The sequence below is a fragment of the Lissotriton helveticus genome, chromosome 12 (assembly GCF_964261635.1).
Source record: "Lissotriton helveticus chromosome 12, aLisHel1.1, whole genome shotgun sequence".
In the NCBI taxonomy this organism is placed as follows: domain Eukaryota; kingdom Metazoa; phylum Chordata; class Amphibia; order Caudata; family Salamandridae; genus Lissotriton; species Lissotriton helveticus.
The window spans coordinates 35,862,234-35,876,123 of record NC_136073.1 but is presented as its reverse complement, the minus strand read 5'-3'; the positions used below and the strand labels follow the sequence as shown (position 1 = coordinate 35,876,123).

General features: G+C 44.4%; 1 protein-coding gene across 1 annotated transcript in view; it reads right to left on the bottom strand.

Moving 5' to 3' along the window:
* LOC144798456 (beta-1,3-galactosyltransferase 5-like) overlaps positions 1–12,526 on the bottom strand; it is an 88,760-nt gene extending 76,234 nt beyond the window's left edge. The window contains exon 1 of the mRNA XM_078669345.1: positions 12,451–12,526. Coding sequence (XP_078525471.1) covers positions 12,451–12,455 — 5 coding nt within the window. The 5' untranslated portion in view covers positions 12,456–12,526. The remainder of the gene's footprint in view (positions 1–12,450) is intronic.
* Between the last annotated feature and the right edge of the window lie 1,364 nt (positions 12,527–13,890).

Here is a 13,890-nt window from a genome sequence, read left to right as displayed (position 1 = left end):
GGGGTAGTAATGTATGGATTACGGAGATTAACAGGTAAGTAAACATATAAATAAATAAAACGAATTTCGTTGTGTGCACTGCATCCCCAAATGCGAAGCAGTGCGCGCAACGAAATTGTTTTTTTTAATTTATATTTTTACTTACCTGTTAAACTCCGTAAACCATATATTACTACCCCCCACCCTACCCCTCCCCCTTCCCACGTCACCGCCCTGCAGGAACTCCTACTACCGACCGCGGCTGTTTAGAGCACCACTCATACCAGTGTGAGGTGTCAGAGCACTTTACATCAGACACACATTTAACAGAGACAATCACACATGTAAATCAGCGTATAAGAAATGTTACATAAGACAGAGGATTACAAGATGTAGGAGTCACTTGTCATCCATACTGGTAGGCAATATAGTTTAAGAGTACTTGGTCTGGAAAAGCACAAATTCAGAATTTAATTGTTAGGGGTTCTCTTTAAGAATAATCATTCATTTCTACCCAAATGAACCCTTTTGCAAGATTAGGTTAAGAAAAGACCGGGCAAAAAAACATGTAGGTCTCATATACACCTTGCAGTTTGCATGCAGCTCTTTGATAACAGTTAATAGCTCATTGTTCCATATTAGGATTTTAACTTAGAAACTGCAAGTAACAAAAAGATCTCTCTGACAAAATCAGCAACCCATTGACCTATTAACATTATATGCATTTTGTGATCAGCATGGCACATGTTCTTAGCAGGAGGCATATTAACCCTCTGAGCTACCTTAACTGAGGAGTCAAACTTCCAGTAGACCAAGCTCTGATTCTCTACAGGAAGAACATTAATCACCGGAGTTATCTTGACATTTTTATTGATGTCTGAAAATTGCTGGAGGCAAGGCAAGTGGCAGCAGGTGGTTTTAAAGCCACAATATATTTGCAAACAGAGCGCCCCACCCCAAGTCAACGCCCGGTGCGGTGGCACCGATCCCAAGAGCCGGCCTTGACAATATCTCTCTCTGTTGAGATTTACCGCTTGGAATGAAGACTAGCACGTGCACTCCATTGTTTCTAACACTTATTACCTCGTTTTGACTCCTCTTTATAAGTAGTTGTCCCTGTTCCCATTTTTGCAGCATTTCCCTGGTGACAGGTACCCCGAAAGGAAGACCTGGCTTGGCAGTTCGGGCTGGGCTGTTGCCATGAGGCACACGGTCAAGACTGATTTACATATGGCTGGGTCTGAACTGGGGTGGTGAAGTGACCTAAAAAACTATGATGAATTCTACCCAGATCTGTGACTGGGGGTGAGTGTCTGCAAAGTTTCAGTGCTCCGTCCATCATCTCCCTGTGTTTGCTTTGTTCACCCTTCCTCACTTTGCCACTGGATTCAAGCTAGCCTGGCTGATATGGTGTGTTACCCCAAAACTGGTCCCAGGATGCTTGTTTCCAGTCCAAGGAAGACCTGGCTTGGCAGCGCGGTCTGGACTGTTCCCATGAGGCACAGGGTCAAGACTGATTTGCACATGGATCTGTGACTGGGGGTAAGGGTCTGAAAGGTTTTAGCGCTCTGTCTATCATCTCCTTGTGTTTGCTTTGTTAGCAATTTGTTGGCAATCAGGGGCGTCCTGGGACTCCCTCTTCTGTTTCGCGCCGACTTCTTCTATCCAAATGCGCATGCGCGGGCGCCCGCACATGCGCATTACTCGCAAGAAGAGGGAGCTCCAGGACACCGCATATCAGGTAAGTGCATTTAATTTACTTTTACACAATTTTTTAAATCAAATTAGGCATGTAGAAGAGGGCAGGAGGGAGGCGGGCGGCGGGCGGCATGTAGTGGGGTTATGCGAAGTGTGTGGGTGGGCGTAGCTTCCTCCCCACTTCACAAAGCTTCGCGTAGCCCCACTACGCACACTACGCACCCCCCTAGTGATTACACAGACTGCAAAACCTGCGCTCACCCTTGGCTAGCTTGGCACTGAGCAGTCAGGCTTACCACTGACGGTACAAAAGGGGGTGGTGATGGACGAGCATCAGAACCAATCAAACACTCACACCCAGTCAAAAGATCTGGGTTTGATCCATCACCGTTCTTTAGCCCACTCTGCCACCCCAGTTCAGACATGGCTATATGCAAATCATCTGGGTTTGATCCATCACCGTTCTTTAGCCCACTCTGCCACCCCAGTTCAGACATGGCTATATGCAAATCAGTCTGACCCTGTGCCTCATGGGAACAGTCCAGCCCGAACTGCCAAGCCATGCTTTCCCTGGACCGGAAACAAGCTTCCGAGGACTGGTTTATGGCATTCCAGCCGTCTTCAGCCCGGCTTGCTTGAATCCAGTGGCAAAGTGAGCAAGGGACTCACGTCTGAGCATACCCTGCCACACTTATGGCGGCCAAAAGCGGTACAAAAGGGGGTGGTGATGGACGGAGCATCAGAACCAATCAAACACTCACACCCAGTCAAAAGATCTGGGTTTGATACATCACCGTTATTTAGCCCACTCTGCCACCCCTGTTCAGACATGGCTATATGCAAATCAGTCTGACCCTGTGCCTCATGGGAACAGTCCAGCCCGAACTGCCAAGCCATGCCTTCCCTGGACCGGAAACAAGCTTCCGAGGACCGGTTTCTGGCATTCCAGCCGTCTTCAGCCCGGCTTGCTTGAATCAAGTGGCAAAGTGAGCAAGGGACTCACGTCTGAGCATACCCTGCCACACTTGTTGCGGCTAAAAGCGGTACAAAAGGGGGTGGAGATGGACGGAGCATCAGAACCAATCAAACACTCACACCCAGTCAAAAGATCTGGGTTTGATCCATCACCGTTCGTTAGCCCACTCTGCCACCCCAGTTCAGACATGGCTATATGCAAATCAGTCTGACCCTGTGCCTCATGGGAACAGTCCAGCCCGAACTGCCAAGCCATGCCTTCCCTGGACCGGAAACAAGCTTCCGAGGACCGGTTTCTGGCATTCCAGCCGTCTTCAGCCCAGCTTGCTTGAATCCAGAGGCAAAGTGAGCAAGGGACTCACGTCTGAGCATACCCTGCCACACTTATGGCGGCCAAAAGCGGAACAAAAGGGGGTGGTGATGGACGGAGCATCAGAACCAATCAAACACTCACACCCAGTCAAAAGATCTGGGTTTGATCCATCACCGTTCTTTAGCCCACTCTGCCACCCCAGTTCAGACATGGCTATATGCAAATCAGTCTGACCCTGTGCCTCATGGGAACAGTCCAGCCCGAACTGCCAAGCCATGCCTTCCCTGGACCGGAAACAAGCTTCCGAGGACCGGTTTCTGGCATTCCAGCCGTCTTCAGCCCAGCTTGCTTGAATCCAGTGGCAAAGTGAGCAAGGGACTCACGTCTGAGCATACCCTGCCACACTTATGGCGGCCAAAAGCGGTACAAAAGGGGCTGGTGATGGACGGAGTATCAGAACCAATCAAACACTCACACCCAGTCAAAAGATCTGGGTTTGATCCATCACCGTTCTTTAGCCCACTCTGCCACCCCAGTTCAGACATGGCTATATGCAAATCAGTCTGACCCTGTGCCTCATGGGAACAGTCCAGCCCGAACTGCCAAGCCATGCCTTCCCTGGACCGGAAACAAGCTTCCGAGGACCGGTTTCTGGCATTCCAGCCGTCTTCAGCCCGGCTCGCTTGAATCCAGTGGCAAAGTGAGCAAGGGACCCACGTCTGAGCATACCCTGCCACACTTGTTGCGGCTAAAAGCGGTACAAAAGGGGGTGGTGATGGACGGAGCATCAGAACCAATCAAACACTCACACCCAGTCAAAAGATCTGGGTTTGATCCATCACCGTTCTTTAGCCCACTCTGCCACCCCAGTTCAGACATGGCTATATGCAAATCAGTCTGACCCTATGCCTCATGGGAACAGTCCAGCCCGAACTGCCAAGCCATGCCTTCCCTAGACCGGAAACAAGCTTCTGAGGACCGGTTTCTGGCATTCCAGCCGTCTTCAGCCCGGCTTGCTTGAATCCAGTGGCAAAGTGAGCAAGGGACTCACGTCTGAGCATACCCTGCCACACTTATGGCGGCCAAAAGCGGAGCAAAAGGGGGTGTTGATGGACGGAGCATCAGAACCAATCAAACACTCACACCCAGTCAAAAGATCTGGGTTTGATCCATCACCGTTCTTTAGCCCACTCTGCCACCCCAGTTGAAACCGGTGCTCGGAAGCTTGTTTCCGGTCCAGGGAAGGCATGGCTTGGCAGTTTGGGCTGGACTGTTCCCATGAGGCACAGGGTCAGACTGATTTGCATATGGCCTTGTCTGAACTGGGGTGGCAGAGTGGGCTAAAGAACGGTGATGTATTAAACCCAAATCTTTTGACTGGGTGTGAGTGTTTGATTGGTTCAGATGCTCCGTCCATCACCACCCCCTTTTGTACAGGCTTACCACTGAGGCAATGTGCAAAGCCTTTTTACATCACTCACTCACAATAAATACCTTGAGCATCAAAAAAGAAACTTCACACTTGATGTATGTAAATAACGCTTGTATTCAACACATGCTTAACAATCAATATAACATGAACTTTATGTACTTCTTGGCAATTATTTCTGCAGTTCTAGGCCCAACCGTATTTGATTGACATTAGCAATATGCGCACAAGGGAAAGAATCGATCTTACATCCCCCATCACCCTTTTGCCTTCCAATCCATTCGCCATCCCAGGCCCACCCCAACAATTATTATAAATCAACACCACACAGTTAGACATTGCATCCCGGGTCAAAACAATATAAAAATTAGGCACATACACTGAATTATACCACTTATTAGAAGCACTGGGGCTGAGGCAACACAGGTAAAACCAATGTCAAAACGCAAAACTTTTCTAACTTAAAACTTGCCTAATGCGAAATCAATGCACATGGTAAACCGTTGGCCTGTGTCATGAATCACAGGCAGTTCACCCACTGTCACTCCCACACACATATTCACTCCACATCACTACGCGGTACTACTGGTACCAGATAGGTCTGTACGAAACATGCTCGCAGACATAAGCACCCAGCAGCTTAATGTGGTGTCACAGATACACAGCAGGTCAATTGGTATCATGCTGCAGATCTCGTGGCCCCAACCCTCCCTACACCCTCCAACTCACCCAGACTATGCGACACCCCCATGAAAGGCGGACCCCATCGTCCACTCAGTCACTAGGTGGTCACTCTTAGTCAGGAAACTAAGGAAGCAGGTGGGGGTAGGTAGCAAGGTCAATTAGGAGGCAGTTGGCACACAACTAGAAGTTAACAAGTTAAAAAGAGGGGAGCCAGGCACCTCCCAGCATTGTAAGTACTACTAAGAAAGGAAAAGAGCTGAGAGTTAAAAACACAGGAGCCAGTCACCTCCCACACCTGGAGGTGTTACAAGGAACAGAAAGTGGATAAAATAGCTCACGCACAGGTGGGTAAGCACAACACTCCAGAACAAGTGGCAAAATCCACTCAGATGGGAGTGGGATCACAATAGCACAGGTGATATCTCCACAGAGATCCGGTAGTACCGAGGCACAAGAAAAGAGAAAAACTAAGGCACAAAACAAGAAAAGGGGACAGGGTAGAAACACCCAGACCCCCTAGGCCTGCTTAGGGGATCCCACAAGGACACCAGGGTGAAAAAAAGCATTTTTTTTTTTAACGCAAAATGTATGACGGATCCGGCCCTGAAAATAAAAATAAATGAAGCGCGGGCTCCAGCGCTTCGTTATTAATTAGCCCCTGGGTGGGCCAAGTCCCGGGGGCATCTCCAAAAATATTTGCGGGTCCTAGCGGGACCCCCGCAGCTCTGGGGACCGCCACCCCTGGGGCTTTAAAGAAATATTTATGGGGGTGTACACAGCCCCCCACAGCCCCGGGGACCGCCACCCCCCTGGGGCTTCTTTTTAAAATGTACGGGGGGCCTCAATGTTCCCCGCTGCCCAGGGGACCGCAACCGCTGGCGTTCTTTTAAAAAAAGATACCTGTGCGGGGGGCTAGAGCCCTCCCACATTCCACAGGGACAGCCACCTCCCCGGGGCACTAATATGTAAATATGGGGGTCTGTTAAGGATCCTGGGGACCACCACCTTCCCGGGGCTCTTCATGTAATGGGAGGGGGGCTGCGCGCCCCCCCTCCTGGAGCCCTTGATGGCCCTGGGGACCGCCACCTCCCCAGAGCCGGCTCCCGCAGTGTCCTGGGGTGCTAGGTACCGCCAGGCTTACTGGAGGCACCTGGTGGGCTAGTTGGACCCCAGGAACCCTCAGGAGTCATGGGGACTTAATCCCCCCACTTAAAATGTGCCACGGGGCGTTTGCACAGTGGTGAAGGGAGGGGGCGGGTCCTGAGGTGACATGTGTGCAAACATGCCCTGTGGCGCGTTTTGAGTTGGGGAATGAATTTCCCTTCAATCCTGAGGGTCCCTGGGGGCCAACTAGCCCACCAGGTACCTCCAGTAAGTACCACAGAGGTGTGGCCTCTGAACACCTCTCTGCAAGGCAGCTCCCTGGCGCATACTGGAGGTACCTAGTGGGCTAGTTGGCCCCCAGGGACCCTGAGGATTGAAGATAAATTAATTCCCCAACTTAAAACATACCACTGGGCATGTTTGCGGAGAGGTGTAAAATGGGGCATGGCCTCGGACCACCTCTCTGCAACTCAGGTCTGTGGTGCTTACTGGAGGTACATGGTGGGCTAGTTGGACCCAAGGACTCTGAGGATTCAAGGGGACTTAATCCACCAATTTAAAACGTGCCGCGGGGTGCCTCTACACAGTGGTAAAGGGGGTGGGGCAGAGGTGACGTGTGCAAACACACCCTGTGGCGAGTTTGAAGTTGGGGAATTAAGTCCCCTTCAATCCTGAGGGGCCAATTAGCCCACCAGGTACCTCCAGTAGGCATCACAGGCCTGCGTTGCTGAGAGGTGGTCCAGCAATGCCCCTTTTTACACCTCTGTGCAACTCAGCTCTGTGGCGCATACTGGAGGTACCTAGTGGGCTGGTTGGACCCCAGGGACCCTCAGGATTTAAGGCAAATTAATTCCCCAACTTAAAAAAATCCACAGGGCGAACTTGTGGCGCATACACGACATGTACGGATTACGGTACGCAGCGGTCGTGCGGTTGTGCGTGACGTCATATGCGTATTGGACGCGGAGGGTGCGCGACTCCCACAAAACTTTTTAATGTCTAAAAACATATATATATTTATATTTAATATATATATTAAGGCAAGACATTATCCGAGCTAATCATGAAAATAATATTCATTTACTTTGAATAAAGTTACATTACTTTTAAATGCAATTTCGCAAAGTCGCGCTGGGTGCGAGCTGGGTGCGCACACCCTACGCGGACCCCATGCAGGGCCGGACTGGGAGCCAAAACCGGCCCTGGCAAAGTGCTCGGCCAGCCCCCCCACCCCCCGGGGGGAGGGGGCCGAGCGCTTTGCCAGGGCCGCTTTTCAGCCGATTTTGTTACAGGGCCGTTCTATGCTGCAAAAACGGCTCTGCAACAAAAACGGCCCCCAAGGCCCAAAACCGGCCCCCACCCTTGCGGCCGACCGGGGGATTGCCCGGTGCCCACAACGGCCAGTCCGGGCCTGACCCCATGTGACCAGAAAAAAAGAGATTTGATTGGTTCATAACACTTCCTATTCGAACTATTGAAGAATCCCACCCATTTCAATCACTCTTCTTAGACCTTCCTTGAGAGAAGTCCTGTCTTCAGAAGAACATTTGATTTGTTTGCTTTGGAGATCTCAAATTGTTTTTTGGACAAAAAAAATGGCTACTCCTGTATTAGAATCTTCAGACTCTGAACATTTTGGGGCAGAAGAATTTGTTGCAGAACCTCCCCCTCCAGAAAAATATACCTCCATTGTTTGGAAATGTATTACTTTCCCGCAGGGGGCAAAAAAAAGTAAATGGCACGAAGGTTACGTGCAAGATCTGCAAGGCGGTGCTCTCCAGAGGAAACCCAAATAAGAAGTACTCATGTGGGACTGCTAGAGAAAACACCTACAGTCACTGCATCCAGTAAACTTTTCACGTGAGGAATTGAGAAGACTGCGTGCAAATGCTCCTGCACCACCAGCTGTACCTAGCACCTCTGGGGCATCAACATCTGCTTCAGCACCAGATATACGTCCCCAATTTAGGAAAGTGAAGATGAATTGTGTGCAATGCAATCGGTTAATTTGTTATGGGGAGCAGTCAGTGGACCTTGTTTGTCGTGCCATCAATAACCATCGATGCTAGTTTCTTTTTTTTTTCTCCTCAAAGTCTTGTTCGTCCTATTGACTTTTTCTCCCTCTTAAAAAAAACAAAAAATACAAAAATATGTAAAACCACAAAAAGAAAAAAAAGTTCTTATCAGAACTAACTACTCTGGTTAAAAAAAGAGCTAAATTTGTATGCTACTGTGTGAAAGTTTACATGAATATATATCTGGTGGATAATTGACTGAAAGGATGCATTTGTGGTGTCTGGTGAATGTATAAGTGCAGAACTATAAGGAAGTGCTGCAGCATGACACTGTAAAGTGTTTAGCTACAGTGTGCTGTGGTACTTCCAAAGCACAGGGATGTAACATATGTACATAAATATGTTGCAAGTCTGTGCTTCCCTCTGCACTGCTGCTTAAACTGCAGCCATGTGGTGACACAGCAACCATTGCACCATGGTGCAAGGATGTCTGTGTCGTATGGAGTTTGTTTTTGTGCAAAAAGACACACCTTTCTGCACAAAAACTATTTGTGAAGGCATTTTCCTCCTTCAATGTATACTGTACATTTTAGCATACATTCAAAGAGAAAAAATGAGGAGAAATGAAAACAATTCTCCTTGTTGTGCCGTGCTACACCAATTGGAGGATGGTGCAGCACTCAGAAACATGTCCAGATTTATCATTTCTGATAAATCTGGTGCCGTGTCTTGTTCTATGACTGTTCTGTGCAAACACGTACAGCAACACGCATAGACGGCCCTTTCAATGCAAAGTGGTGTGTATGATGAGGTTGTATTTACATGGAGAAGAAAAGGTATACAGAGTGCCTTTTCCTCTCCTTGTAAATATGAAAGAGAGTTAATGGCTAGGCCAATTCCTATTATATGCGTAATAAGTAGAAACTTTTCAGTACTGCAAACAGAGAACAACATAAATTTATAAGTACTTATGTTTTGGCAAACTTATAGGACATGTTTATAGATTACAGAAGGGAAGGGATGGGGTCTAATGTGACATGTGCAAAGACACTCAGTGATGTCTTTTAAGTTAAGGAGTTTTGCCTCTTTTAATTCAGAAATTCCCTGGGCCCTACTAGACCACCATATCTCTCTATTGTATACCATACCATGTGTGTTGCAGACAGGCGCTGTGAAGCTGTGTCCTATTTGATTCCTGTTTGCAATGGAATTCTCTGGCACAAATCTACTCCATCCATCTTCCCTTTTTTCAACTGTGTGCAAATACATGCCATTGTGCATTTTAAGACCTACTTAAACGTATCTCAGCAGTAATACATCTAAAAAACGCTACACATTTTATTCAGTTGTTTTTTATAATCTACATTGTGGTACATTGCTTATTTTAGAATTAGAATCTGTGAAAGAAAAGAAAAAATAGTTATAACATATAATAATATATTTTTAAAAGCACAGCATAATTTTAACATTTTACATACTATTTTCTTTGCCTTTTTTGCTGTTCTCAGAATATATTGATTTTCACCAGAAACATTGGATTCAATCATACTCATCACATAACAGCGGGCAAAAAAAAAAACAATCAATAAGATTGTTTAAAAAAACCAAGAATCCATCCTCAATAAAATACCATATAATACAAATCACACATATATAAAATGCTTACTGCTAAGAAAATGTAATAACTTACATTTATAAACACTGTAAATGTTTCTTAAAACTATACCCTGAGACAATGTGCAAGAAAAAGTCCATAATTCAAAAAAAATATTAACTTGAGTCCAAATGGTATTATTGCAATTCTTTTTATTTAAATTGTCCATTAGCAATCCTATTAAATCATTATAATAAATTCTGCAGAGGCTGAATTATTTTCCTAAAACCTTGGCTTTAAAAATATTATGTAGGAATTAAGTAATTTGCTAGGCAAACGTTGTTTGAAAACCAACTGAGCATCATTACAAAGTGTCCAGACTTTTTCACATTTTAGATAGGCAATGTCCAGATGTTGTGGAAAGACCATCATGGAAAATTATTGCTACTGCTACAAAAGTCCTTCCTGATATTGATAGTTAAGTTGCTACAAAATGTTTTATTAAAGTGTCCAATAATCTCCCATCAGCTGTACAACGTTGCATCATTAAAATTATATATTTTCCATATCTTTGTATAAATAATGTTGATAACATTTCTGATTTGCATTGGCTACACTCCATGTTTTGATTTGCTGCTTTAACTAATTTATTGAAAGAGACTGATTTACAGTCTGGTAATATCAAATATATAAATCTTTCAGTGTCTTTGTTAGTGCTACATGTATACATACAATTTTCACAGTAATGTTCTCATTTATAACAAAGGCCAAAAATATTTTCAATTTCTACGCCTTCATTTTCCAATACAGTAAGCATATACATTAGAAATTCCTGAGCATCTTGTTGGATATTCTGCGTAAATTGTGTAGAACCAGAACATATATCCAAAAGATTACGAACATCACAAACACTTTGTAATTTACTTGTATCAGTTCTCAATTTTTCATAATTTGAATGCAACAAGGAACAAAATGTTTTTCCCGGTTCTCCATAATTTGCTGTTGCAAACCTTCAAGAAAAACAACAACATTGACCACTACATTAGCATAACAGTCAACACCTGAACTATTTTCAAACTGATAACCAACAATCTCTTCAACAGTGTCCTTTTTCTTTTTGCTTGCAATCACAACATTATCTTGGTTTTTTCTTTCTCCATACCTTCACTACAGATATTCTCAAACCTTCTTTTTCAACCTCCTACACGCTTTTCAAATACAGGTTATTGACCTATATTGGGAGCAAACGTTCTTCTTAACCTACAATACTCTTTTACACAGTTTGCATCTGCAGTAACCTTTGTGTCATCAAAATCAATCAAAAACAAACCAGATAAAGTTCTGACTCATGACAAAGCAACATATGCCATACCCTCTTTAAACAAAGTATTTCCAATGTTCACCAAAGCACTGTCTACACTTAAAACTTGAGATTTATGAATAGTGACTGCATATGCCAGAGAAACTGGAAACTGTTTTCTACGGACATATAAATCTTTAACAAGCCAAAAACAAACTAAACAACAACCAATTTGTTTCACTTCTTCAATCTGATCAAATGTAATTTAAAAAAATTCAATACCATCTTTATTCGGATAATTAACAAAATCCACAACTTTGCCCATTGCTCCATTAACTAAACTTTTTTCTACGTCCAAATTATGCCTTAAAATTACCCGACAGTTTCTACTTGCATATAGATTCTTTTCTAAACCAGCAGTTTTAGATATCGATTTTCCTAAAGAATCCAATTTTGTCTTCAATTTTTCTGTCAAAATAATAGTGATTCCTTCATGCTCTATTTTATCGATGGCTTCCATTTTTATTATTCCTTCATTTTCCAGCTTCAAAAGTTGTTCATTGAATATAGAACACTCACGCAGTGCTGGCATTAAGCAGATTACAAATTTGTTTTCTGCAATTTTCATGTATGTTTTCTCAGGAACTATATTTTCATTTGGAAACAAATTGGAAAGTAACCGACTCTGCAAAGCTCTTTTGCCATGTTCTGTCAGCAGTTCAATTCTTATATCTTGAAGAATAGTTCCATAATCAACATCATTTGCCTGTCACATATTTGTAATGAGTTCTTTGTATTCAAAATATGACCAAATGTTAACATCTCCAACACTACCCAGAGACTTTTTGGTGTCTTCATGCGCAAGTGGTTGCAATAGATCTCCGAAAACTATGACATGTTTTCCTCCAAATAACACGTCATACTCTGTTTTAAGAATTTGCTGCATTCTTAAATGCACAAAAGCAAACATTTAGGGGCCTAGTAGGATGCGTCCGTCCTTCATCCCCGAGGTGGAGGGACCATCCGCAGGGGCAGCGGCGGTCCCTCCGGTGCAATTAGGATGTGACCGCCACCCTGGCGGTCACATCCTGTATCTTTAACCTTGTGGCGGGTGCTGCTTGAAGCAGCACCCGCCGCAAGGTTAAAAATGCATGTTTTACATTTACATGCACAAAGCGGCAGGCACCACGCGGTGCCTGCCGCTTTGTGCATGTAAATTCTGGGGGGTCCCATAGGTACCCCCCCATGTGCACCCTTACCCCCCGACACCCCGGGGGGCCTGCAAAGACCACATGCTTTTCCACGGATGGCGGATTCACCGCCATCCTAATCGGCCCCTAAGCTTGAGACCATGCTTACCTCATCAATAATCAGAAGTTTCATTTTCTTTAGTACTCTGGAAACTTCACAACAAGCTTCTCCAGACAGCTTGTGATATTCCAATTTGTTTTCATGCTCCACAGGTAGCATTAGGAAACAATGTAATGTAATTCCTTTACTGTTGTGTGCTGCCAACCCAGTTAGGGCAGTTACAACACAAGACAAATGTGACTCAGTTGTTTTCTGTAGATAACTGGTGATTACTTTGATTAAGAAACTTTTTCCTGTTCCAGCTTGTCCACTCACATACATTCGGATAGGTTGAAATGAGGTGCATTCTTTCTTTACATGAAGAAATCCATGGTCAATCTGTTTTCTCACTTGCTGATATATTTCTTTCTGTTCAACATTTAGTTGTTCTTCCAAGTTTGCTAAGTCCTTTACATCTACTTGAGCTTGATGCATTGCTGTTTCCTCCTCATTCATGGCGATTGCTGCTTCATTTTCAACAATTGTTGTCCTAGTGGATCTTGACTCAGCGCAGCAGAACTTTGACTGTCTTGAGAACTGTCTCTAGCAATCTCAGCTGCAATTGTAGCTTCTTGATCAATTTCATTGTTCAACATTTTCACATAATTTGCAAAAGCAGTGCATTGTATGGTATCTTTACAAGCATTGAAAGAATCTTCATAGCTCTGGAAATCTCCAAGTAAATCCAAGTAAATCCAATTCTGAACGCCACGGTTTGAACAGTTGCAAAAGGGCTAAATAGTAAAATTCCCCTTTATCAGCAGTGTCACAACTCAGTTTCCTGTGATTAATCAAATTTTCTTTAGTTTGTTTCACCAAACATCCTTCGGAACCAATCACTCCATATTTTCCATCATTGATGTTCTCTGTAGTATTCCGTTTAAAAGTGTAGTTTTGCAGCACTTCATAGAGACACATGTTCTCAAGATGATGACTTCTGTTTGGGTAATATGTGTCCAACATATTCGTTTTCAAAATATCTGTACTTTCTGGATCTTTTTCTGCTAAATATTCAATTTCTTGAACAGATTTCAGTACCCGATTTCACATTGCTGCAAGACCTAGACTCACCCAAATTATTCTTCCAGATTTGGAGTATAGACTTGCAGATGATAACCAATCTGAGCATTCATGTGCTCCAATTTCTCGATGCGATAACATCTTCAAACTGAAACGGTATAATATCTTACCTAGAGTCTTTTCTTTCAATTCTGTCTTTTCTGATTTTGTAGTGTAGGACATTACATATCGAGCAACAGCAATGGAATTATCCGCAACATATTGAATATCCATGTTAGCATTCAACATGGAGAGAATAACTGGATTGTAGTAATTTATGTATTTTGACTCTTCACTTCTTCCCAAGTTGTAGGTATTTTTGGAGACTTTCTTGTGATGGTATGTCACATAGCTGACATAAAACTGTTCACTCTTCCTTTGAATATTACA